This window comes from Haliaeetus leucocephalus, unplaced genomic scaffold (assembly GCF_000737465.1).
Source record: "Haliaeetus leucocephalus isolate CR32 unplaced genomic scaffold, Haliaeetus_leucocephalus-4.0 Scaffold906, whole genome shotgun sequence".
Classification (NCBI taxonomy): domain Eukaryota; kingdom Metazoa; phylum Chordata; class Aves; order Accipitriformes; family Accipitridae; genus Haliaeetus; species Haliaeetus leucocephalus.
Window position 1 is genome coordinate 4,227,974 of NW_010973342.1, and position 26,646 is coordinate 4,254,619.

The 26,646-nt window shown below is 34.5% G+C and overlaps 1 protein-coding gene across 1 annotated transcript in view; it reads right to left on the reverse strand.

The window, feature by feature from the left end:
* Positions 1-26,646, reverse strand: part of RGS12 (regulator of G-protein signaling 12) — an 89,806-nt gene that overhangs the window by 1,558 nt on the left and 61,602 nt on the right. The window contains exons 8-17 of the mRNA XM_010583515.1: positions 24,787-24,966; positions 23,372-23,525; positions 22,955-23,031; positions 20,987-21,187; positions 19,942-20,015; positions 17,004-17,130; positions 15,953-16,049; positions 14,373-14,449; positions 13,697-13,850; positions 10,453-11,070 (exon numbers count right to left, since the gene is read on the reverse strand). Coding sequence (XP_010581817.1) covers positions 10,453-11,070; positions 13,697-13,850; positions 14,373-14,449; positions 15,953-16,049; positions 17,004-17,130; positions 19,942-20,015; positions 20,987-21,187; positions 22,955-23,031; positions 23,372-23,525; positions 24,787-24,966 — 1,759 coding nt within the window. The remainder of the gene's footprint in view (positions 1-10,452; positions 11,071-13,696; positions 13,851-14,372; positions 14,450-15,952; positions 16,050-17,003; positions 17,131-19,941; positions 20,016-20,986; positions 21,188-22,954; positions 23,032-23,371; positions 23,526-24,786; positions 24,967-26,646) is intronic.

The following is a 26,646-nucleotide window of genomic DNA, read 5'->3' on the forward strand; positions in this document are numbered from 1 at the left end:
GTCCCCACCATAATGATATAAAAAGGGGCAAAGTTTTCAGAGAGAGAGAACTCCTTTTATTATACCAACTGATATCCAAGCAAAACCAGAGAAACTTTCAAGGCACAAAGGCACACCCGAGTAAGGGCTTCCATTTCATAATTAATTTCTTTTTTCCATGTATACCAGCTGGCCTTTTCAAAGATACCATCTTATCCAACATGCCTCACCTAAAACATTTTTAAACATTTGCCACAGCACACACCAAGTGTCTGACTAGCATATTTAGCCATACAAATCCCATGAGACTTGTGTGGTTAAATCCCATAGCTGGCTTTGAAATCTTTTGTTTGTGTTTGTTCTACAAAGTGATGTGTACAGTTTTTTGCAAGAAAAATAAATTTCAGTATAATCATCGCAGTCAAGAACTTTTTGATATGGAGAAGGGGAAAAATGCAAATGAAAAAGACAAAAAAAGCTATTTCATACTGTTTCAACCAAATCACTCCAAGGTCTTCTCAAGGGTTAAAACTTTCTATTTAATGAAAATAAGTTAGAATTTTAAGTCATGCAATATCATTTTAGTACTTTAGCTACAGTGCAGCCCCACATTAATAATGTGGATATTCCACATCAGTAATGCTTGCCTTTTTTCACATCCAGAGGAATTAGATCAACCTCCAAACAAATCAGCTGAGCAATAGCAGAGAGAAGGCAGAAAGCTTTCTCAGCCCTGCTAGCCCAGCATGACTCCAGCCTACTAAATTACAGCTAACATTTAATGGGGCTATATTATGCTTCATGTTTACATCCTCCTACTGCAGCTGAACACTGACTTAGTTTGCATGGCTGTAGTGTAAAATGCTATTATACTGTTCTAAAATGTTTATCTTAACATGGATGTCCTGAATTGTACTCTTGATCCTTTTAATCTACTATTTTACGCCCTTTGAGGAAGATCTCCGATTCTCCTTTCAAGTTGGTTTAAAAGAGATACTAATTTCTAAAAAGCCATACTAATGAATAGTTTGCATTGACCGAGCATGAGTCATCCAGTTGTCCTACTATTGAGAATGCATCCTTCTACTAAATGTAATGTAAAGAAGCAACTTTGATGTTGGTGTAAGGTCTAATAGCTCTGTTGACTTGAACTAAGCTGAAAGACTTTCCACAGTCAAAAGATACAGCCTGCATTAACAGGGTACAACAGGTGAAAGAGCTGGAAACTCCTACTGAGAAATGCTATGGAAGGTGTAAGTGTTGCTGTATTTATTTGGTTGCTAATTCTTTCTACAGCTAAATATAAGAAATGCCATTAAGTCTTGGAGTTATGGTGTCACTGAGTCACCATGTGAAGCAACTGGGCTTTCAAGTTGTCTAATAGGAACAAAGCAAAAATAAGGTCAATGTTAGCTCTCGGGCTTCACAAGACACAAGCCCATCTGAAGAGGAATAAATCTGTATGATGGGCAGTTTTTTCCATTAATGCCCTTTTCAGGAGCAATCCCTCTGAAGCATCTAATAAATTACTACTAGAGGCAGGACAGTAACACAGAAAGTCTTACCTAAAATACTGGTTCTAAAGAATATGGGATTATTATTACTGAGGGATTATTACTAAGGAAGATGATTTCTCTTTCCCTGGCAGGGTAGAAAAGATCCTGGCTCATCTACCCCAAACAGGAAGATGATTTCAAGAGTAGCACTACACTGAAAAAATATTTTAATATGTGCTTTTTCTCTCATTTTTAAAACAAAGCATTTATGAACCAAGGCTATTTAGCACAAAAAAATAGAAGAGATTCCCAAAAGCAGCTTGTGTATAAACATATCCTGCAAGTTTTAAAATAGACTCAAGATTTGCATGTACTCAGTGGAGCTTTACAATGAGGCTTAAGTGATGCCTACAACACTTCTGCACTGGTCTCCTTCCCATATTCTCGAGTGACAAATACCTGAGCAAACTTAGCCATGCAGGGCACCATCTAAGGTGCAGAGGGCTTTCACAGCTAAAATTTCTCTTCACATATTCTCGCACTGAAGTGGTGAAAAGTTCCATGGATATCTCTGTGGACTGCTTTGCCTTGCATAAAGCATGTCAGGAATGATATTACATTTTCCTGAATCTAATCCGTCAACTGTCCTACCTAACTTCAGAAGCGAAAGGAAGCCAGTGCTTAGAGCAGTAGTTGCAGAGATTAATTTCCAAACAGACTGGAATAGCATAATCATGCCTATTGGTAATCTTCACCTCCCCTGCTAAGCATTCCATGCAGCTCTCAGGGAATTTTCTTGTGCATCTGATCCTGTTAATATGTTCCAGCTGGTTTAAAGATGGGATGATGCATGCTGTCTTCTGTCTTTAAACTGGAGATCTGCTATTTTACAGACTTGCAGCTAAATGACTGCTTAGAAGGCTAAGTGTACCCGACTGCATTTTTCAAAAGGTCAGGCACTGTTCTGGCTGATCTCCTGACTTCCCTTACGAATATTTTTCTTTTTCTGATATTTTGATTTTGTGTATTATTCTCAAGCTCTCTGAATTTAACATTATGATTATGGATGGAAAAGTGTCTTCACAGAGGAAGACAAAGGGAATTTTTCTTCTTCTGTATAAAATATTCCTCCAGCTCCAAGTAAGATCTAAGCAAGATAACAGAAGACATTGTCTTTCAAGTAGTTTAGGACCAAGGGAGCATTTGGCCAAATTCCAGGCAAAGACAAGGTCACAAAAAACCTGGAAATTTCGGGAACAGCATTAACTGTCAAATGTAGATGGTAAGATCAAACAACGATAACTCTCATGCAGATGCTTGGGATTTAAAGGTCCACCCACAACATCTTGCAATGATATTGTTTCTATACCATAATTATTAGATCCATTTATTTTCAGTGTGCCAAATTTTAGTTACGATTCACTTAAAGCATAATTTAGATCTGATCTGAAATTCAGCACCTATAGTTTTAAGTTATCAGTACTCGATATAGTTCCATTCACACCATATTTATCCATTTTTTTATAAAAACAAGTAGATGTTTATTAACTTTCACTGTAAGAGAAGAGCTCTGTGTTTGAAAGTCCATACTTAGTGGATTTCACATATGGCAGAATGTTAAATTCTATTCTAGAGTTTTACCAGTACAGCTTCCATGTAGACAGACACGTCTTCCATGTAGATTCAGCTTCACTTAGCATTCTACCTTTGCTAAAACCCTACTGTTCTTGTCAAAACCACTTTCTATTTAGATGGCTCTCAGTTCTACTGAAAGATAACAAGAATACTCTGCTGACTTCTATACTGTTGATTCCAGGCATTCAGCTTCTAACGTCAGAGAGGATCAGATATTCAGATAAAAAGAATGAGCTCCAGTTTAATGATTTTGTGCTGACTTACAGCAGATAAGAATCTGTTTGAAGTGTTTCATAATACTTATAACTCTTGTGAAAATAAATCACCAAAGTTTTCAGGAACAATTCCTGGAATTGGTTATTTACTGGCAAATACCACCCCCCAAATGTATTCAGTCATTTTTAGTCTCCAAATTAATAAGACTCTGGTGTGTTCTTTAATGCAGGAGATTGGGCAGATACTGTTCTCATCTCTGATTCATACAACAACCTGTCCTAGAGTAATAACATGCTGCTTGAGAGCATTTTTTTACATGAGACTTAAAAAAGGAGCTTTGCGATGGTCACTTCTGCAGTGGGTGTTCACTTCCATGTCCTGGAAATACTTTAGTACAAATAACTCTTTTCCTTAAGATACATGTAATTAGGCAGTTTCACTCTGGGAAAGATACTTCTCCCTTCCTGTCCTAAACTGTTGGGAAACGGTACTTCAAAATTTTAGCCCTCCCAGATGTGGATTCTTTTAAGTGGTGGATAAATGACTTCCACACTGGCTGACGTTAGTACTGCAAGCTTTTTTTTTTTTTTAAAGTTTATAAAGTGAATTATGCTTCCAGAGGGAAAAAGATACTTTACATATAAGATTTAGAAATCTGCAGGTTAAATTTCCTTTAACAGTTTCCTTCCTTTTACCTCTTAACTGATACAACACTGAGGAGAAAAAGGATTTAATAAAAGATTCCTACCTCCAGTTTATGCTAAATCTTTTCAAAGGAAATTTGACTTTATATGCTGTATTTCACTTGCCTGATGAAACACCAACTGCAGCATATGCTCAGTGCCTTGAAATCAGGCTCAGTAACAATGTAGGCATCAAGCTAGGAAATGGATTATTCTACAAAGCAGCAATACTCTGCATTACCAGTCTATTTACTTTTGTCCTGGGAATTTCTGGAATACATTTGCAGCGTTAAGTTTAGAAAGACAGGGCAGATGATAGAAATTCTTTCATTACACTCATCTCAAAAGCATTCGCAAGAAGAACAAAACACAAAACATTATTCAGAAAGACAACTTCTGAATATTAGCTAAAAGAGGGAGCTGGTACGACTACTACTGCTCACCAGTGGCATATATAATCAAAAAAGGAAACACTGCAAACTGTTTGCTGAGGGCAGTAACCTCTTACATACACGGCTACAACAGCTGCTGAAGGGAACTGCACACAACGTCATTTAAAAGCCAGGAACAATCCGAGAATAAATAAAATGAATAGTTCTGAATTTGGATCCAGACTGACATGCATGCCCTCAATAACAATAATAATTTGCTTAAACTTTCCAATTCCCCACTACTAAAATTGGAATAATTTTTGAATACCTTCCAAGCAGTAGACGTGACAAAACATCTCCGCAACAGTCTACAAGTATTCAGCCCTCGGTTTGATCTTTATTGTTAACATTCTTTTTGCTTTTCCGTCAGCAGTCAGTAACAGCAGGTTTAATTATTGCAGAGAGGAATATGTTGGGAAATAGTGGATTAAAGTACTTGAATCACTTTTAATTTAATCTACCATTCATTATGTTATTTTTCAGTTCAGAAATTCTAAAAAGTGGTTTAGCAGAGCTACCAGTTACATTTCAAGTAATAATTCAACTAAGTCCATTTCATCATCCAAATGTCAGTCAGTCATGTGTTTGCATAGATCTGGTTTTAGCCTGTGTGCATTTGGTTGAAAAAGCAGTTGTAATTGTTCTAACATTTTATCTATTCACTGATAAAATTGGTAATTCTTTCTAAAATGTGTATCTTGCTGTTTGACTGAAATAAGCTTACATTTCAAATAATCATCCTGCAAGGCTGCCCTTGTTTCCCACTTGTCCACTCTTAACATAACCCTCCCTCTCCTTTGTTTATTATTGATCTCAGTCATGTACTACATGTAATTCTCCCATTTAATCATGCTCTGATTAAAAGAGGATTAACAGATTCTGGCCTTAGTATTACTGGATCCCCACAAGTACTTCTTTATATTGATCCAGAATCCAATTATCTTCTACAAATTTACTCAGAACGAGTAAGGATGCAATTAACTGCAGGACAACAGCCTTTGTTAAAAATAATTATTTACATTATTTTTACATCTTTTAAGTCATAACCCCTTCCTTTTCTTAAAGTTTTATTTCATTTATGTCTTCATTTATGTGGTTATCTTGATTTACATAGGAAACACCGCTGGATTGTCTCTAAAATATGCCACAGGAATTAAGGGATTATATAAAATATTAATTATGTAAAATATTACAGAATTTATTACAAAAATAAAGGTGGGGTTTTTTAATTTTTGATGATATACACATGATCATTTTTAATCTCCTTAACTATCACAAAGTTTATTGCACTTGGAATTCATTTCCCTTATAACAGAAAAGTTTAGCAGCCACAAAGTGAAAGTCACAGAAATAGCACTGATATTATCTGATCTCTATTCCTTGGTTGTACTGTACTGCATCCTCTCTGTGAATAATAAAAAAAGCGCAGTGGGAATTTTTTTTTTTGTCTTTGGAAACAATAGCCAGCCCCAGGCTTTAAGAGTCCACCCTGCATTTTATTTCTGCATAATTTATCTTTCAAAGCAAAAACATCCTAGCACTAACTATCCCATTTCTGAAAGAATTCTTCCCAATATGAAAGGGAGCAAATTTATTTTGAGGAATCAACTGCCCATCTATTTCAGATAAAAAGTGTTGTCTTCAGAAGAAGTTAAGTAAGTGTTTATATAGTCTAAATTCACCCTTGATCTTCCATAGCCATATTATTAAAGTATAATTCCAGAGAGTTCATGATGCTTTTATTTTCCCTAGCTGGTTCTCTATCTTAACAAATGACATTATATACCTATTAAAAGGGAGTTCTGAATAAACTCTTTATTTGACTGAGTTACTGGATCCAGTCTATACGTCTACTTAAAAAAATACCTTCTTACTTGGTAGGCAATAAATCCATTGACTGTAATTGAAATTTCACTTTAAGAATATTTCTCATCCTAAATGCAAAAAAAAAAAAAAAGAGGGAATTTTTTTAATAACAGAAGGAAGAACACTTCGATGGAATCAAATCTACAGTCTGTGCACCTTCAGTCTGGATTGCTGCAAATTGTCCTATCTAAGGATGAAATGATACTCCCTGAAAAAGCCAATTTCTACTAAGACTAAATGCCCGCCTACATTGTAGTAGAGGCAACAATCACAATGAACAACTTCATGGGCCCCACTGGAATATCGATGAATAAATAATGTAGTGCAAGGCCTCTGGCTTGATATTCACAGCTCTTGAGGGGACTAAAGGTTTGAAAGACTGCCTCTCCCCATGACAGCTATTTTTCACTTGGGTAATGAACGTGCCTAACCCCCTGGGAAAAACTGGACAACATTCACAGTACCTAGACTATACCATGCAATTAAAAAAAAAAAAAAACAAAAAAAACCCAAGAGATTAAATCAGTATTTTAACACTTTCAAAAATGAATGCATCCCTTCAAGCCAATTACACCACACAATAATTATTTCTTCCACAGATGGGTACTACCACGATTATATGCAGAGACACGAAGTAAGTGCATTTCAGAATTAGTCTTCAGATTCCAGAAACCCCTGATTTTTAAAGTGGGAAATTTGCCAGAACTAGCAGGCTTATTCAAAAATAGAGACACTTTCTCTTGATGAGTAACGCAACTAGAATCAGTAATGATTCTTGTGTTGCAAACTGATTTGATATTTACTTCACAGCTAAATATTACTACAGTATAAACGCATTTCACTTATTTAAGAAAGTTAAGATCTGTGTTCGTTCTCAAAAGCTCTGAGTGATGCAGACCTCATTCTGCCATTTTCCATTATTCATATTTTGCTTTTCCAGATCTTCAAATGAAAAAAACCTTAAGAGTTAACGTGTTACATGGATGGATATTGGCCTGGCTTTGCTGCATCAGTCTGCGGTTAACAAATTGCTCCCTGTAGAACATGACAAACGATTTCATCCCCCCCCAGCCCTTTTCCCAGCATGTATAAACCCAATGTATAAAAGCCCAATGCGTAGTGTAAGCATACATGTCATTTGACTTTATACCAATTTGAAACCAAAATTATAGACCACTTTAAATTGTGTAGTCATTATTTTTCTTTTTATCCCAACATTTTAATTCAATAAACCAATCAGAAATGCATTTTCTATTGATAGGAGATTATGAATGGAGAACCATTAAAGCACTTAAAAAAGCAACCATTATTAATGATTTAGTCCTTTGAAATACCAATTCTTGACTGCAGATAGTTTCCAGCAGTCTTTATTATAATTACTGTACATCACTGAATAGTCTTTCCATGCAAACTCCATGAAATCATGAAAATAGAAAAGTTTTGTTTCAGCCCACACTTTTTTCCATAAAATCACCGTTCTTTTGTAGAATACAGTTCCCATAAAATAGCAGTGCACTGTGAGAGGAGTGTGGAATAGAGTTAGTGTATGCAATAAGGTTGTAGCAAAAAAAAGAAGGTATTTTACATCTTTCTTTTAGATTTTTGTTATTCCTAAAAAAAACCAAACAACCCAAACCAATAAAATCTGGTTTGTCACAAAGCTAAGAGAAACTAAGATTTTAGTTTTGCAAAATTATTTTGTTTGATTACTTAAAGGTCTCTCATAGGTGACTATGACAGAAAAATAAACCACAACCACCAGTAAAAGTAGAGTAGACCAGTTGGAATACATGAAAATTAAAATATGTAAAAAAAAAAAAAAAATTTCAATATGTAGGACATTAGTTATTTGTTGTGAAAAAGTCTGAATAATTTTAAAAGGGGAACTGTTACTGGACTTTCAACTGGTTCATTTTCTTTCATGGAGGCCCACAACTACATGGGAACACAGTGACTTTTGGAAAAAACTACATTTTCAGCCCCCAGAACACAATGAGACCTAGGTAACAGTACAACAAGCCTCTCCACAGTTTGTTTTGTTTTGTTTTTTAATTAGGCTTCACAGTACTGTTATGTAGGACCCATCTCTAAGAATGAAAAGGGTAGTGCGGTCTCCAGTACCCATCCAACCCTTCATTTCTTACCCAAGACTACCAAATAAAGAGGTTGTTATATTGGTTACTCCACATCAAATGAACTGAGATCACCAGCTTATTTCTTAAAGACCAGGGAAGAATTGCTTTAGTTTAAAATAAGAAAGAAAGTAATGAATATAAAGTTTAGCCCAAGAACCCAAAGACAGAAGAGACTCTCCTTTCAGGAGTTCCTGTTATGACTCATTTAAATGAAATGTCCTGTCTTATCTGCCTTCTGGTGCACATGTCAATGCTATGGATTTCACATGTGACCCATCAGCATCTCAAGACAGCATTTGCCCTTTGATATCTAGATTATTAACAAATACAACATTTGTCAACTTTGTCTCATGGTAATTGCTAGTTCATCTCTATTAATCTGTTATTAGAAGATAATTTCGATCAGCATTCTTAATCCAGGACTGAAAGAACTGTTTTTAAATAATGAAGAAAATCAAAGCTTAAAACCAGTTTGCGTAACTAGGTCTAGAATTTATTACTCCTGAGAGAACAAAGATACAAAATACATGTGAAAACTACACAAAGATTTCTACAAAGTAAAAAGTAGAAAGTGGGAAAAGGGAAAGCTACAGTTCAGTGGTTACACAGAAATGTATGGCATGCATTAAAATATTGTAAATTCATGAAGTTTTTTTTAAGTGCAAATGGTTTTTTTTAACAGTTCTCACTGAAAAATATGCAAATTGATACCTATGTTGTACACTTGTCATATTATCAGAAAGACACCAACACAAATCTATGCATATACACATCAATATGTCTGAAGTACATTTTGTGGGTTTGTTATTCGTAGGCACTGGTTACAAGTCTGTTCAATACTCAGTTTCAGAAATTAAGTGGTAGCGCTTATAGAACATTTCTCAAATACTACTAATAAAGGAATTTGTTTTTAAAATACCAAGAGGATGAAATAATCTGCATTGCCATTTATAAGCATCCAACAACCAAAGAAGTATTTACAGATCATCAACCATACAGATAAAGAACAGTATCAAATACTCTGTGTAAAAAGATAAATAATTAAAATGTATATTCCCACATCACAAAGAAATGTGATCATACAAATTATGGCACCATATGTTTGTGAAACATCAAAAATAAATGTAGCACATAGATACCTCTTCTTATATTTTACATTAAAATGTACAGTACAATGACTGTAAAATGTCAATGTCACAACACCCATCATCTTCAAACTCTTGTTTCTGGTAATAGCAATTATTATTAGAGTCCGTGTTTATAAAGAAATTCCATACTCTCAGCCTTGGGCTAATATTGCTCTGTGATATTGCTAGACCATGAAACTTGCATCCTAAAAAAATTACATATTTTCTTTAAAGTTATCTAATAGAAAGAGCTATTTCACATGAGAATATTCTGGCAAAAAGTGTGGTAGATGCAATCTATTTCCCTGTGTAGCAAAGTATGGGTTAAAAAAAACCTGTAACATTTCTATTTTTAGTCACAAATATCTAATTTGTTAGAGAAATATTTTTTAAATTAAGGTTTATCCATTTCAAATTTTAATCATAAACAGTACTGCAATTTTCAACACATAATTAGGGTTCCTGCCAAAGCACTTAAACTTCCAAACCCTAATCATGTATCTCATGATGGCAAATGGATCAGAAAATCTGGAACACAACAGTGCTATGGAGCTCAAAATACTGATACCCTGTTTTGTACTCCTAGGGTAAAGAACGAGATAATTATAGCATATGGACGTATTTTAAAGGTTTGTCTGCATGTGTCCATTTTCGGCCACATGCCAAATCCAAACAAAAGTACATTGTTAAAGGCAACCAGAAATATTACAGTTAGCACAGACTAAGGCAATGAATTTTTTTTTTTTTTTTTTTTTTTTTTTGGTAAAAAAATTAAGGGGGAGGGAGAATTTTCTTTTTGTTTTAATGGGTGCCAAATACTGCTTAACAGTGCCAAGGAAAGGTAGTTTTACATGAAAGGAAAGACTATTAAAATCTAGAAATACCTGAATTGGATCTTTGATATCCAGATTTTTCCTGATTACCTGCAAAAGGAGTTGGGGGTGGATAGTTGGCTTCTGTGAGTTTACTGATGTTTGATGGTGGTGTTGGTGGTGGCGGTGGTAGCAAAGTGCTGTTAGGGCTACTAATATCTCCTTCAGCCACAAGAGTCAAGTCTGCCACATTCTCATCATCTACCATCTGTATTCCTTCAGCCTGTAATTCTCTTGACTGCCTTTTCCATATTGTTGCATTGTTTTCCTGTGCATGTGGAATTGGAGACAATGGAGTATTAAAAGGAACACTGAAAGTCTTCTGACTGTGAAGTGCTGTCAAAGCAGATTTATGTTTATTTTCTGAGTAACCCATTTTCTTAACTGAATTTTCATTAAAGTTTTGTATGGACTCCTGTTTTCCACTTGGTGATGTACATCCATCCTTGCCATCATTTTTTGAAACTCGCTTGTTGAGGCCTTTAGGGCCTATGGGAGTAGATGACGATGGTTCTGGTCCAGCAGGTGGTAAACGAAGAAAGTCAGGAAGAATAAGGTCTTCTTTCCTTAGCAGTCCACGTTGGTCATCTGCTCTGTTACTTTGAGCTTTGGATATGAGTTCAAAAAATTCTATTGGGGAAAAACCCAAAATTGACAAGTTTTTGTCAGAAAGTGCAATGCCATTAAAACGTAAATTTTCAGCACATTTATTTTCCATGAAGATCTTCAATTCTTTCAATGCTGCCTTGAAATAAGATCCCATGTTAATTAGGAACTTTTTCAATTGCAGCAATGTTCACTAGCATCACTATAATTAAGACCATCAGGGTTGCTATTGTAAGAGTTTTGCAGTTTAGAACAGCTGCAATTCACTGAGCCTTGAACACATCTTCTATTTTATGCAGTTAATAGATCTATACACACACACAGGATTTTTTAATTCTTTATACAAAACAAGGCTCTGGTCTCACTGACAATGGGTGCACATTTTTATATTCTGGATGGTTTTTACCCATCTTAACTCAAAAATAGCCATGCCATTTGAAAGTTCAAAGATTCAAAATGTTGCAAACTTCCTTGTTATATTGAATTTCTCTCAGTTTAATAATATTTGATCACAGTTTAAATTCATTTAATGGTGTAGTTTTAATCCAGGATGTTATCATCACAGGGCATGATCAGATGATGATTTAGGTAACCCCATTTTACTTTGCGCTGCAATGAATCAGTAGCATAGTCAATAACTGTCAAAGGAGCCATTGCTAAAAAGGATGGGGCAGCTTTTTTATGGAGTTTTTAACACAGTTAGAAGTGATTTTCTGATCATGTCCTTAATGATGTCCAATGGTTTAATACGTTTCTATATATAAATAATACTCACAGTAAATCACCACTGTTCTAGAAAGTCTCAAAACTTGGCAACAAGAAACTTATCAATCATAAGCCAAGAATTATACCACTCCTCAAAAAAGAAGCATCACAACAATAAACAAACTCTTTGGTACAAAAACATATAAATATAAAAATATGTCATTCTTAATATAGGGTCTCTGCATGTCCTAAATTTTCAAGAAGAGAGCACTGAAACTACGCAATATTAAAGATGCTTAAAAAGGCCATCTCCAACAGGTGAATTAAAATCAATAGTTTCAACCCAGCTTAAAAATACTCTTTGAAGCAAAAGCCATTACAAAATAAAGCACAGAACGATAGTATCAGTTTTAACTTAGCATAATATGATGTCATACACTTGCATTTGTATGACTCTATTCCTAATCCTCTATTCATAATTAGCAGGCTTTGAAATGTATTTGTAAAAATGACTTTTTAACATGCTTTGTCAAATGCCAGAAAATCTGAACCTAGCCAAGATGGAAGCTTCAAAATGCTTCTTATTGCCAAAGTTTTGCAAAATGGCGGTATGCATATTAAAACATGCAACATTTCTAATATATGTCATACAAAAATGTTCCTTTCTGAAATTTCAAACTTCATAGAACAGTTGTCTTTTTTTTCATTAAAAAACAGTCTACAACATTTGTTACGTATTTTCCAAACTTGGACAAATTTCACAAAATTCAAAATAAAATGTGAAAGCCTCGAATTCTGAAGTTTTCAAATTATGTTAATGTTTTACTCAGCCCTAGGAAGAAAAATGAAAATATTAAAATATGGAAAACAAGTTAACAAAATAGTAAGCAACAGAAAATAATTTAAAATGCACTAATATTTTGTAATAACACTTATATTAACAAACATCTATTTTGCGATAAAAGTTTTAGCCACAGCACTTTTTTCAATTCCAGCCAGTGGACATTTATTCACAGATGAACATTCATTTGCTGTATAACTGTGCATAACCAGGTATTGGATATGCATATTAGGTAACATTAGCAGTAAATTTTAATCTGTGGGTAAAATATGTCCTCCAATTTTTTTTCTACTTGGGAAAATAGGGAGGAATGTGTAGGGCTGACAAGACAGGTAATTGCTTCAGTTAATGCCCTAGGGCAGAGGGTGGTGTGTCAAGATTTCTACTGCTACATCGTTTTTATTCCTCTTTCTCGCATGGATGTCTTTCTATAAGAAAGCAAATTCTCTTATGAGTTCATTTCCACTGATATCACCAGAACTATTAAGAGATAATTGAAGGTAAAAATAGGAATCTCAATATACAAGATTACCAATACCTCTTTGCTTATTTCTACTTCTAACCACCTTTTCAGAGCAGTTACTGAATGCAAACTAAGCTTTTACTCTTGCCCATCACAGCTCCTCCACAGTCATCAAATTGTACTGCCCTGAGTGTTATAGACTTTAGCAGACAATTTTCAAAAATTCTTACCTGAGTAAGTTAAGGTCTACACCATTGTGCAGAATGCTTTTCAGTAAGTAGAAGACTCTTATGTAAAAGTGAACAGAAAGGCAAGCTTCTATATGGCTTGCAAAGGGTATCAAATGGGATATTCAACTGCAATTGAGTAACTAATTCCTTTTTAATTTAATGGAATTAGGTAGCTTTCACTTTTGAAAATCCCACTAGGCACCTACATCTATCTTTAGGTATTCTTAAAATTTTACCTTCAGCTTCAAAAATTTTACAATTCAATCACAGTATCAAACAAAAATATAAGGATCATGACTATGATTTTCACAACGCAGTATTAAACACACGGTACCTTTTCCTACACAGATACAAAATTCTCATTTTTCTAAGACTACTTATGTTAATACGTAAACTATAAAGTTCACATACCCTCTGCTTCATCCAAATTTATTTTCTGACATTTTTTTTTCCCAATCTTTGCAATAGAGTCTTCTCTCTTTGACAGCCGGACTTCCCTAGCATTTTTTCCATTTTCGCCTTTCATTTTGATAGAATTAGACTTTCCTAGAGTTCTTCCCTCTCCCTGCATTAGAAGGAAAGTTAAGGTACTACTTACATTTAGGCTATATCATTGAGTACATAACATGGTCTAAGTGAATAAAAAAGTTATTTTGAAAACACATTTTTCTAACACCACCACAACAAATGTTTTAGTTTAATCTTGATTACTGCAAAGAACATTTGCCATAGTAGTTGCCAAAATTGTATAAACAAATATAATATTGTTTACTGTGAAGAATTCACATTATAGAAAGAGCCTTTGAACTTCAGAGTAGTTCAATCATTTTCAAATACAGATAAGCCAATGAGACAAGAAACAACAAATACAACACAGTGAAAGAGCTATTTGATTCATCATGAAGACAAAGTTCTCACAAATAAATACTGTTCACAGTGGAAAAATATCAGATGAATTATAGCTATACTCAATCTAGTTACACAATTTGGCTGATTCAAAATCATGGATAAATGCAGCTTTTAGTATAGAATTCCAGAAGGAAACAAAAGATTATCTAAGGGACAAAAATCATTGCAGAAGACTTACAGTAGATACTTGATTTCTTGAAGTAGTTACAGTTGCACTCTGTTTTACTGATGCACCTTTTTGTTTATCTGTAAACACTAAACATAAACATACCTTCTATAACTACAAAGTTATAAATTCCCAAAGAAGTAATATTTAAGTGACAATGATGCACAAAATAGACTTTTTGTTTTAAAATTTTTCGAAGAAAATTTCTCAGAAAATAAAGTGAGCACAATTGATATCCCTGACATTTTTCAGTCAAAACCTACCAGAATCTCCCTTGCATCTTCAAATTTTTCTAATACTGGCAATATTTTTAGAGATGCTGAATTTTCATTTAAGTTCTCCTAAATTTTCAGTTGTTTTAGATCAAACAGCTTTTAAAAATCTCAGCTAATAATTCAGTTTGTAATTCTCAAATTTAGAATTTAACCAAGAAAAAAAAAAAGACCACTGAAAGGTCATGTTGATTCTTTTCCAACCTGTTTTGTGCATCAATTGTTTTCTAGACATTGCCACATCCTCCTTGTCTACTTCTAAGTAACTAAACAGCTCCTTCAAATTACATCTACCTACAACAAATATACTAACCGAAGACCAAGCGGCAAACACAGAATCATGGCCCTTTTTCATTGGCATATTGCCACAGAATCAGACTATTGCTAGAATGATCCTCTATCATTTAGGCTCTTACAGCAGCTGGCAGCACATAGGATTACAGTTTTACTTGTAATCCTTAAACTAATTATCTGTGAGGGTATTTAGATTGATATCTTTTTTCAAACTGACAATTGTTTCTGTTTCCTAGAAAAATAACAAATCTGATTCTCCTCAATAAATAACTCCATCTTTATTTTCGTAGTTATTTCTCAAAGAGGATCTCTGCTCTAAGTCAATTTAATTTAACCACATCTAATTTCATTTTTAAAACTAAGTGTTCTATATCTATAAAAAGGTCTCCTAATGAAACCAAACCTTTACTCTCAAGGCTGCTTACATTAATCTAGCATGTTAATTGTGCTAAAAGATTGTCAGCTGTTGAGTTGATCAACTTCTATTTTTCAAATTATTTTGTCCAGGGAAATCACAAATTATATTCTTTTTAGTATTATCTCCAGAAATCATCACTTAAAACTGGAGATGTAGGCTCTCCTACTTTCTCATGTTAAAGAAGGGGTCTATCATAGCAGCATATACAGCTGGTCCACAAACCGCAACTGTTTTACTTATACAGAACATTTCTTATTAATTAATTGCCAAATTCACAGAAGTTATTTGGCATTTTATTCTCATTATTATTACTAGGTACTATGTCCCTAAATGTGTGTGTGTGTGTATCTATGGCTGAGTGCAAGTAAAATGTTTAAGTATTACTAGTGCAAAAATTTCTTACAGCAAAGTTGCTATCAACAGATGAATTTAATTTTCAATCTTTAGAAACTGCACTCATTTTTAGTTAAAAATAATATATGCTACACGTGACATATCTAAATTTAAACACATTTACCTCACCTTCACGTCAACAGAAGAAACTAACTGAAGTCAGTGTTTATGAAACTGACTTGACATCATAAATACAAGCTTTTATGCCAACTTACCTCTACCCTTTGTTGGCTCTTTTTCATCTAGAACAACCCGCTGACCATCCAGATTAGATATAGGGACACCAAGATCAAGTGGTTCCTGCTCACCATTCTAAAGTCGGATCACAGTTTGTATATAATAAAGAAAAAGCTGTTTTCAGAACAAATTTATGCAGTCTGACATTTTTTGAAAGAAAATGAGCAAAGCATTTTTACATTTCAGTGTAGCCTCAATATATCCTTCTTCTACCATTCTAAAAATGTTAATTCCATTTGTGTGTAAAACTACCTTGATTACAATGAGCGTAACCCATTTATGTGAGGAGAATGGTATTTCAGGAAAAGAAGATAAAAGGTGAAAAAAAATCACCCAATTTGCAAGTGCACAAATACTCTAGGACCATTAGTGTGTATGTTCAGCAAATCATATTTTTCAGAGGAAGTTTGAGATTATTTTATATTCTAAATTGGTTGCATTTTCTTAATTTTGTAATGTTATTAAATTAAGTTACCTTTATATCAACATGTTTTTCAGTTATTTTAAAAACATGGACTGGTTCAGCCAAGACAGTATACATTCTAGAAATACCACAAAAGTAACTTTCCATTCCTTGATATTCCATCATAATAGAATAGAGAAAATGCTAGCCAAGTGTTTAGTAGTAGAGAAGCTGAATCAGTCTGCTCCCGCAGAAGTTTTCTGAGAGGAGATTTGAGGCAACTTTCCTGATTCCCAGGATAATGGAACAATAGCTTTAACTAATCTCAATTTTCCCTGGCTAATAATGGGAAAAGTTGAGCTCTGGAAGAAGCTAAGATCAGGCTCTATTATTTAGGATGTTGGATTTATTCTGAAGGAGAATATAAAACAGATGCAGACTAAAGCTTTGAGGTAGTTACTATTAAACATAATCGTTATGATTACCATGCATTTTCATCTCAACATGTAGTTATAAATACAGATTTTAATGCCTAATTATAAGGATAGGAATAATTTCAGGGACTATCATATGATCTTCTACAGACAAAAAATATTGCAGCTTGAATTACATCAAAAGATACTTACTAGTCTTGCCACAAGTTCATTAAGATTTAAACCATATTTTGCAACCACAGGCCTTAAGACCTCTGTTACTGGTTTGGTGGGTTTAGCCTTCAAACCAACTGATCGATTGATTGGAACAAGATCCAGCCTGAAACACATCAATTGTAACATTAAGTATGAAATATTCCAATAAACAAAAGGAATGAAATATATAAAATCCAATCTACAGCAAAGTTATACTAGTTTACAGCTAGTGACCCTGAAACTTCACTAGCACAAATCTATTCTAACCTGAAGGTATAAAGCACTTTTATTAAAAATAAAACTTCCTCTGTTTCACTTGCCAGAGCTGAGTGAAGGCATGAGCCAACCTAATTGCATGGTGATCCTCAGACCAATTAGATACATTCCGTAGCACTTTCATCTTTACAGTGAGGTTGCTCTGACCATTCTGGTCCAGAAGTGCTTCCAAAGTAACTCCGTGCCTGTACTGTAGCCTTGGATGCAAGAAAAATACTCCTCCCACTTCCACAAGAAAGACTCACAATGTCCTATTCAATCACTTGAAATAGGCTTGGACAGGAATTTTTATTTTTAAGCATAGGAACAAATACAGTGGAATTCCAGATGATGCTCATTTCTGGCTAGATGCCGCCATATCACAAAAAAATTGCTATTAAGAGAAACTTATGTGCAAAAGCTGTAAAAGCAATTCAGTTGGAATTTAAAGGATAAAGACAGCCCTCTTCAGAGACTACTACACGATTTTATATCATTTCATAAAAAATAGCAAAAAAAAAAAAGGGAAATAAGAAAAGGTTTTAAAAACCCAAACAACTATTCCATTTATGTCTATTTCCCTGTACGGAACTGTGCCTAGCTTTGTTTTGGTTTTTTTTTTTAATGCTCTTCATCTGTGCCCTGATGCCTCCATAACAGCCACATTTGACTATAATGGCCCTATAGTATGAAAACAAGGGCAGGCTTATTACTAACAAAACTATCAGAAGAAATATACATCATCGGAAGAAATGAAAATTATTAGTGATTTTGTCAGTCATGATTAGATGTAAACCCCATCTTTTCTCTCACAGAAATTACTTACAAGATGTTTAGTCTTATTGACTTTTTCCTTCCACAAGAAACCTGAATAACTGAAACTTTGTCTTTCATATTTTCTTTGAATACAACAGCTACTAAATAGAAATGATCAATTTTAATCATTAACTGGTAATTGACACAGAAGTGGCAGACATTCAGGTAACCAACCATATCCACATAGTATTTGTCTTATGTCTGAAAACATTCCAAATACTTGAGTATTTTTGCTTACACATTGTCTACCCAGAGAAGGAAATAATGTAGAACATCTCTACATTTTAATTAACACGCAAATAACATATGGTACTGCCTACTTAAAAGTTACTTTTTAATTTGGAAACTCAACAAACTCACACCTAATAGAAGACTGCTCAATCTCAATTTTGAAATTGAATATGCTATACCATATTCATTAATCTGAAGTACCCTTAAATAGAAACTAGCCCTACTTCCTAAGGAAAAGTAATATAAAGCCAAAATGAAGAATGCCTGACAAAATAAATTTCATTAATTTCAAACGCGCAACTCAATAATGTAAGACAAACATTCTACTTCATTACTTTTTCCTGAAATAATTATTTCAGGAGTTTTCATAGCACTAGTTTGGGTTTTTAGAATTTAGGAACATTAAAATGTTTTCTGGCATTTTGGAAAAAATATAAACAGATTATTTTGAAAAAACTGTATACTATAAAATAATATTACATAGTATTAAATATATAATGTACTGGATTATATTATACCTCTATTAATAATACTTTAACATTTACTTGTTTAAGATTCAGGACTAAAATCTATACTCAGATGAATTTATATTTACACAATTTGTCTTACTGTAACCTACCAGTTAGGCACATAATAACAGATGTAACTGAATGGGAATATGTAATCAATAAATATATCCATTTCATCTTAAAGGCCTGGTTTTTTTATTGCTGCATTTAGGATTAGTCTAGGAGACTTGCAGTTCAATTTCCATCTCATTCTTGTGCTGCTTCAACCTACTAAACATGTCTCTTCCTGATGTGGAAGATCCCTCTGGGCCTGCAGATCTGTCCTGTATGCTTGTTCACAACTGCTTCAGCTTGAGCAGTTAGACGTCATAATAATATTTAAATGTCCCTAAACTGGAACACTGGCATCAAAATCCCATGTGTGTCCCCGACAGCAATCCAGAAACCTTCCTCTTGCAGCATTTAAAACTCACCAGGTTCTGCTCTACTCGTTTTGAAATGTTCCTGTAGGCCCACATTTCTCCCATTGATCCTTACCCCGGTTGCCCTCATCCGAATTACCTTTTAGAGGTAGCCTAATCTCACCATAACCTGTAGAGGAAGCACTTCGCAGCTGGCTCCAAATCTAAGGGATATCAGTGCCTAAACACAGGCAGGATATCTAACTCAGGCACTTGTGTAACTCAGAGAATCCCCATGCTAAATGCATCTCTCCTGCATAAGTGTTGTTGCAATCTAAAGGAAAAATGGATTTTAATAGAAACTCAAACTGCAAGTTAACTGCAAGAAATGGAAGTCAATCATTTTCAGTTACAAACATTAGGTCACCTTCCTTCTTCACATGAGACTCTTTGCTTGACACTAAGGCCTGTTTCTTCTAATGTGCCTGTACAATGAATGGGAACCTTAAATCCCCTAATGCTGGGTTCTGCATTACAATCTAAGATGTTGCGTTGCATGGCATGGCTAACTGGACTTTTTACTGGATTCAGGCAAATTCTTTTCCGCACTAACTACTCTTTTGCTGCACAGCTAACTGACAATATACTCTAGTGCACTTACAAAAAGTAAAATGGAAAATGGGGTGGCAAATGCCAGAGGAAGATAGTATTTTTGACTCTTACCGAAATAAAGTGCGTTTTTCTAAACGTAGGTCCCGAGACTCCAGGATGCTACTGTCTTGGTGCAATACAAGTGGCTACAGAGCATGTGTCAGGAACAAAAGAAGAGAGCGCAAATTATTTTTAAGATACGTAAAAAAGAACAGCTGAGTAGTTAAAAAACATTTCAGATAGCTCAGAAAACTATTAATATAGGTTGTATGCATTCTAGTGGATATTCATTTACAATATGCAACATGATTAAAGTGTATTTTATTTTGGCTAGTTGTGAGACAATGACCAAACTTCAACTCCCACTGGAGTCAGCAGGCATTCAGGAACTCGGTGTTTCAAAACAAACCTAAGTCCTTCAACTCAAATAAATTATTACATAGAATGATGCATTAGAACATATGGCAAGTTAACAGTCTTTAAAGATTTAAAAGAACAGGCACATAACTATGCACATTCATTGATTTTTTTTTCATTGTAATCATCTAGATTGATCATAAGCACAAATTTAAGACAATAAATGTTTCACATCCACAGCTTTTCTTTGAATTGGAGACACTTCTGTTGGAATAAGAGCCATCACCCCCACTCAGCGTAGACTGCTGTCTTAGAAATTTTCCTCGATATTAAAACATGTACCTTAATTCTAGCATGGATTCATCTCATTCGTCTTTGAACAACTGAATGTCATTATGTTTCGTTGCTTTAACAAAGTACCATCTACTACGACACATTTGTTTTCTTTGTGGATACTTTCAATTAAGTACAAGCTAACTGTTACCCTGGACAAACTACATGGACTAGATACCTAAATTAACTTAATTATTATAAGGAAATCCTTGCCATAAGCTCTACTCTGCTTTCTGTAATGTAGATACCACAACCACAGTACTCCACCAATTCTGGTTTCCCTAAAATTCTCCATCAAATAACTAGCATTGCCAATTAAAGCTATAGGTAGAACCAGGAGATATGTATTATTACTGAGAGAACAGAATTCCTTATTGGTAAAATAAATATGAAAACACTTTTAAAAAAGCACAGGAATATGCCGTACCTTATCACCTCCAACTAAAAAAAGGTCCACTGCAGCTATGTTAATGCCATGTTTCTCACAGAGCCCAGATAGCACCTCTTTGATAGAGAATCCAGATTTAACAGCCATTTTGCTGGATGAACCATCCGGAAGGTTTATACAGCAGTATTTGGGGGATTTCTCTTTATCTGGTACAAATGCAGGTAATCTTGAAGCTTCCGACTTGACAAGAAAAAGAAAGAAAAGTCAGTGCCCAATGGGAAAATTAGGAGTGTGCATAAACATTCAGAGTCTGTACAAATAAAACCAAGCTAAGAAGCATACCTTCTACCATGTTTACAGTTTAGAAATCCTTCCCAATATCACAAATATCAGATAAATTTAAATCCTGAAAAAAACCCAAATGTTTAAACATAACAGCACTGCACAGATCTAAATGTATTTCAAGAACAGATGAAGTTTTAGACAGTGAGGGTGTAAAACAGGTTACAAGATTCTCAAACTACAGCACAGAACTCGTAATCAAAAAGTGTAAGAAGTAAATAAAATCTTATTATCTTCCAAATAGCTAAGTGTCTATACTCAATAATGGCCCACTGATGTAAAAATAACCATTGGCACATTTTGAATCAACATTTCAGTGATGAGGAACACCTTAAACATCAGGTTCCTCAAACAAAATTTCCTCTTCTAACATAATCTGAAAGCTACACATACAAATACACCACAGAGAAATTAGAATTTTAAAATAATTCACTTAGTGATATGCTTTTTTTTTATCAAAGGGGAAAAAAGTACGATGTTATGGGTTAAGGCTAAAGGGCACAGCATTAACCTTTATCCTAGAGTAACAGTAGAATAGTAACACTACAACAAAATATCAATAGTATATTTGAAAATTTAACAAAAAGCTCACTTATAACTTAAAAGGACACTAAAAAATACTGTTTTCAACAGTCTTCTAGGGCGCTCATGGTGCTTTTTCTCTTCTCTTTAACTTGCTGCTTCTCATCCAAATCACATTAACTTTCTGACAATCGGTTGGAGTGGGAGAGAAAAGAGGGGTTGTTGCTTTAGGGAGGCTTTGTGTTTTCTGTTTTTTAAGATAAGACTTTTCTGCAACAGAAATAAACATGTCTTTGCCATGCTTGCTTCCCTGATCAATATTTGTAGCATAGGCAAAATTACATAGTCGCTAGAATCTAGTCTACTAGAGGGATACCAAGACTACAGAAAAACTTTTTAAAATTTTCTTTTTTATCTTCTTCCTCCGTATCAACATAGTTACAATATAGTATTACATTTATGTTCTATTTTAATACTGTTTTAATTTTGCATATCATTAGTTTTACACTGCAAAGGTAGACCTTGATGGTTAGAAATCACAGTGTCTTCACTGATGATGATTTTCCTACATACTATGACAAAATCAGTGTTTGCAATGAAATTCCCTACCTCTCTTTCCTCAGATTTTAGGAGTTAAGTTATAATGACAAGAAGAAAAACTCACAACTTTAAAAGAAACAGGGAGCAAAGACACATGACAGACACTGGTGCCACAGAAATCAGCCTAACACAACTTGCATACAGGTCAAGCAGTGGGAAAGCTTTAACATGTCGTTGCTCAGAACAGAATCTCAAAGCTCTGGTAGGTGGAAAAAGCTGTTTATAAAGAGGTAGAGTAGCTCCCTTTGAAGGGCAAACTTGTATGCTGGAAGTTCAATGGTGTCTGATGTTAAGACAGACAAGGTACAAAGGATATCTTTCTGTTACAAGGACAAAATAAGAAGCAATATATGAACACAACCTCTATTACATTTCTAGTACTCTAAAATTGCTCAATATTACATCTTGCCCTCTAACTGCATCACTTAAAGACTGTTTCTCAAATTATTACTTTAAACAAATTACTTCACACTACTTAGAAAATAAGTAATTCACTGTTTTCACTGCTTCCCCACTTCTTCATTATTAAGAGCTGGTCATTACCAAGTCAAGACTAGCAGTTGATGACATGGAGCCTTGTGATTCCCGTCTGTATGATAATCCATTGGACTGAATAGAATCTGTTTGTGGGAAGAATCAGCAATCAGTAAAAAGACTTACTTTTATTATTTATTATAATACAGAAAGCTATTTCAAATATTAGCTTCTCTGGTCAGAAAAATAATTTTTTTCATTAAAGGAAAAAACACCAAAACTTCATATTGTGCACTGAAGCATGCAAAACCAAAACAATATTTGGTCAAGTATTTCTTGGTTATGTAACCCTTGAATAACACCACTTGCTTTTATATTTCCCTCTGTCACACCCAAGGACTCACTTAGATGCAAACTAAACATGATGAGATTAGTCACATCTATTGCTGAAACAAGTTTGCAACAAAGTGGAATGTGAATACTCACCATTTGGATAATCACCATTTTCTTTTCTCTTCTGGGATTTTCCCAAACTCTTACTTCTTGACCATGAGAAAAATGTTCCCCTTTTCTTCTTCTCAGTGTCCTCCTCTCCTGACTCTTCATTTAAAGATCTTCCTGACTTTGATTTACCACTTAACTATCACCAAAACACAATTAAATCATTGGTTAGATCACAGTTGTAAGTATATTACCTAATATAAACCTTCCCACACTTCTTCCCAAAACGAGAGTGTGATGGTCAGGTTAGCTGTCATCTTTACCCCACTCACAAGAGTATATACCAGCATGCCTCTCAGTAGTAATCAAAAAAAAGAAAAAAAATCCCCCCAAAAATAGTGGAAACAAAAAGAAATACATAGACGGAAATGTGCTATGTGACAGGGAGTACAAAACAGTAGCTGGAAACAAGCCACAGAGAGCTCCTGCAGACATGAAAGCAGTCTCCACAGCTCACCAGTAATGCCTAAGTTAATGTGGAAAGGCCATTTGCCTTGTTTTTAAAACACAGAATTTAATTTTGGTATTTCAGATATTTTTCCTAGGCTAGGCTTAAACTTGAACTGCATTTAAAGACAATGACAAAGTATTGTTTAACATTTACAAGTATAATCAAAGTATTTATTAGTGCTGAAGAATACAAATAACAGGAATGTTTGATATTAAACTAAACTTGCTTTTAACAAGATACCGTTCTTGTTAGATTATTAGAGTATTCCTTAAAATACTACTTTTAAAAGGTTCCTAGTCATAAAAATACATAATAGCAGATGGGCTAATGGGTAGTGATTGACATGAAAAATGCAAAGTTATAATTTATCCATACAGTTATGTAATACTATGGTGGTATTATCTACATGAAGAAAAAATAAATTCTAAATAATGTTAGGACATCAGTAAGACTACAGGTCTAGTTTTTAAGCAACTGTATCTGTTTTACACAGAATTATCTTAGTTCAATGGGGCTAAGAAATTTAAAAACTATCCTCGGCAAAGATCAGTTAGATTAGGTTAAGCCTTCTCCAGTAACTTCCGATAAAATGTCTGCTCTCAGCAAAGGTTAAAATATCACATCTTAATTCCAATATTCAATCAAAATAAGCTTCTCAACTGATACAGTAAAATAATACTAATTTTTTTATTTGTACACATATATTTAAATAATAACAAAGATTTAAAATTAGATTCAGGAAGTCAATAGCTAGAAATCTGATTCAAAGGTATGGATTAAAAAAAAAAAAAGTATTTTCCTGAGTATATAAAGATTTTGTAATTATATTTGCCAGCACCACTGAACAAACATTCTAATTGTTTTTTATATATTATCTTTGATCTTCTAAAGAACTTGAAAAACATTATTTAAGCGCATAGTTTTCAGATAACAACAATACAAAGGTAACCTTTTTCGGTGTTGAGATACTGGACTTCTCTGAGCTGATACTGTGTTTAGAAGTGGGGCTGCTGGGAACACGCTGAGGATCAGGAAGAGGACGACCTTCTACTTCAGCTAAGATGCATTCTTGGTAAAGGGGGGATTTGAGAAAGCGAGTATAGCTATCAAACTTCATCAAGTTAAATATCTGAAATTAAAACACAATGGATAATGGTTACATAAGCTTAAATAACACATGAAGAAAACGAAGCTCTTTCACAACAGCCAACTCCCACAAAATTTAGGACATTAACCTGAAAACAGCAGTAGGCATGACTTTGTTTAGACCTGGTTATATACACTGCATCAATTTAAAGTGAAACATAATTTGATCTATTCCCTTAGCACAGGTTTGGAAAAATGCTGTGATTTCTGCAAAGTGCATGAGAAGCTGAGATGCTGTAGAGTCTTGACAGCACCATCCTCATAGCCATCTTTTACTGCATTTACACCTTTGTACATTCTATGAGAAGTGCGTAACAAGCTAGCCCTTTTAAATATTTTTTAAATATTATTACATCAGTACTATATTTGACAGGATTAAATTATACAAGTGTGTTTTAAGGTAGCTGTGAACAAGAAAAAGTTTATGTTCTAAAGCTGAAGAATATGATATAAACACAACATGCAGTAGCACACAGTGATACAAGATATACAAGGTTAATTACTGACGCGGTGAGGAGCAGAGAGTCCTTCACAGTATTACGTAATGATCATGTGCCCAATCATATGAGGAAAAAAAAAATCAGTATCTTTGGTGCTGTAAAACCAAGACCTTGAAAAAGAACAGTTTACCTAAAATGGCTGCTCTGGGCAAGACCAACATTTATCTTTAACTAGATAGGAAGGAAGCAGCTCTATACCAGGCCAGGAGCAAATGTCTGAGGCTAATTTAGCCAAAGCTAAATTCATGAAAGTAAAGGAAGAAAAGTTCTTTGTTAAATACTTAACAATGTTTGAATTTCTTGTTCCATTTTTCAAACCTATATTTTTAAGTGAATTCATACTTTAACCTTTGTATCTTCTCCAGTGATCCACTTGACCTGAAAAAACAGTACGAATACCGCCTTCTTTGGACATAACAAATTCCCTACAAGCAAAGAATAGTACGCACTACCCAACTGGTTATGGCGTTCCCAAGAGTCTACAGGGAAGTCCACCACTAAGCCACTGCGGCCCAGCTGGAGATGGAAATCATTTTTCAGATTGTGCGGAGACACCCTTCTCAACAAGCATTAGTCCAAAGCTTTTCTGGCAAACTGCAAGATGCTGCAGTGTCACAGAAACCTAATGCAAACTGAATGCTGACTTCCACATTCTTGCCTTCCCCCCTCTATTCCCATTCCCTCTTAGGTGCTACCCGTTGTGTTTGTTGGGCCCTCTAACAAACTGTTTTCCACATGGTAAACTATGGAAAAAATACTTCCGTAGGGTTAGTTTTGCCAGCTTAACATTCTGAAACAGCTCAGCACAAAGATTAATGTGCCCTCGATGCAGTTTCAAAGAGACAATCCAGTGTCAATGGCTCTTCCCACTTGAGAAAACTGTTCACAAAGGGGAACGTCTCTCTCATGCTATGCAAGATACAATGCTCTGACCACAGGGATACTGGCAAAATTCAAAAAGTCAACTAGTTTCAGAGCACACGTAGTCTTAAGGTCAAAGCTTAACAAATTATTCAGCGTACACAATGCACATAACTTGGAAACATTGAGTTCTGTTGAACTGAATAACAGTGTGGTGTATTGCCAAAATAGCGTAAAATACGGAGGAGCAATTACAAGATATCAAAATGCCTCAATCTCAGAGACTCATAGATGAACTGCTG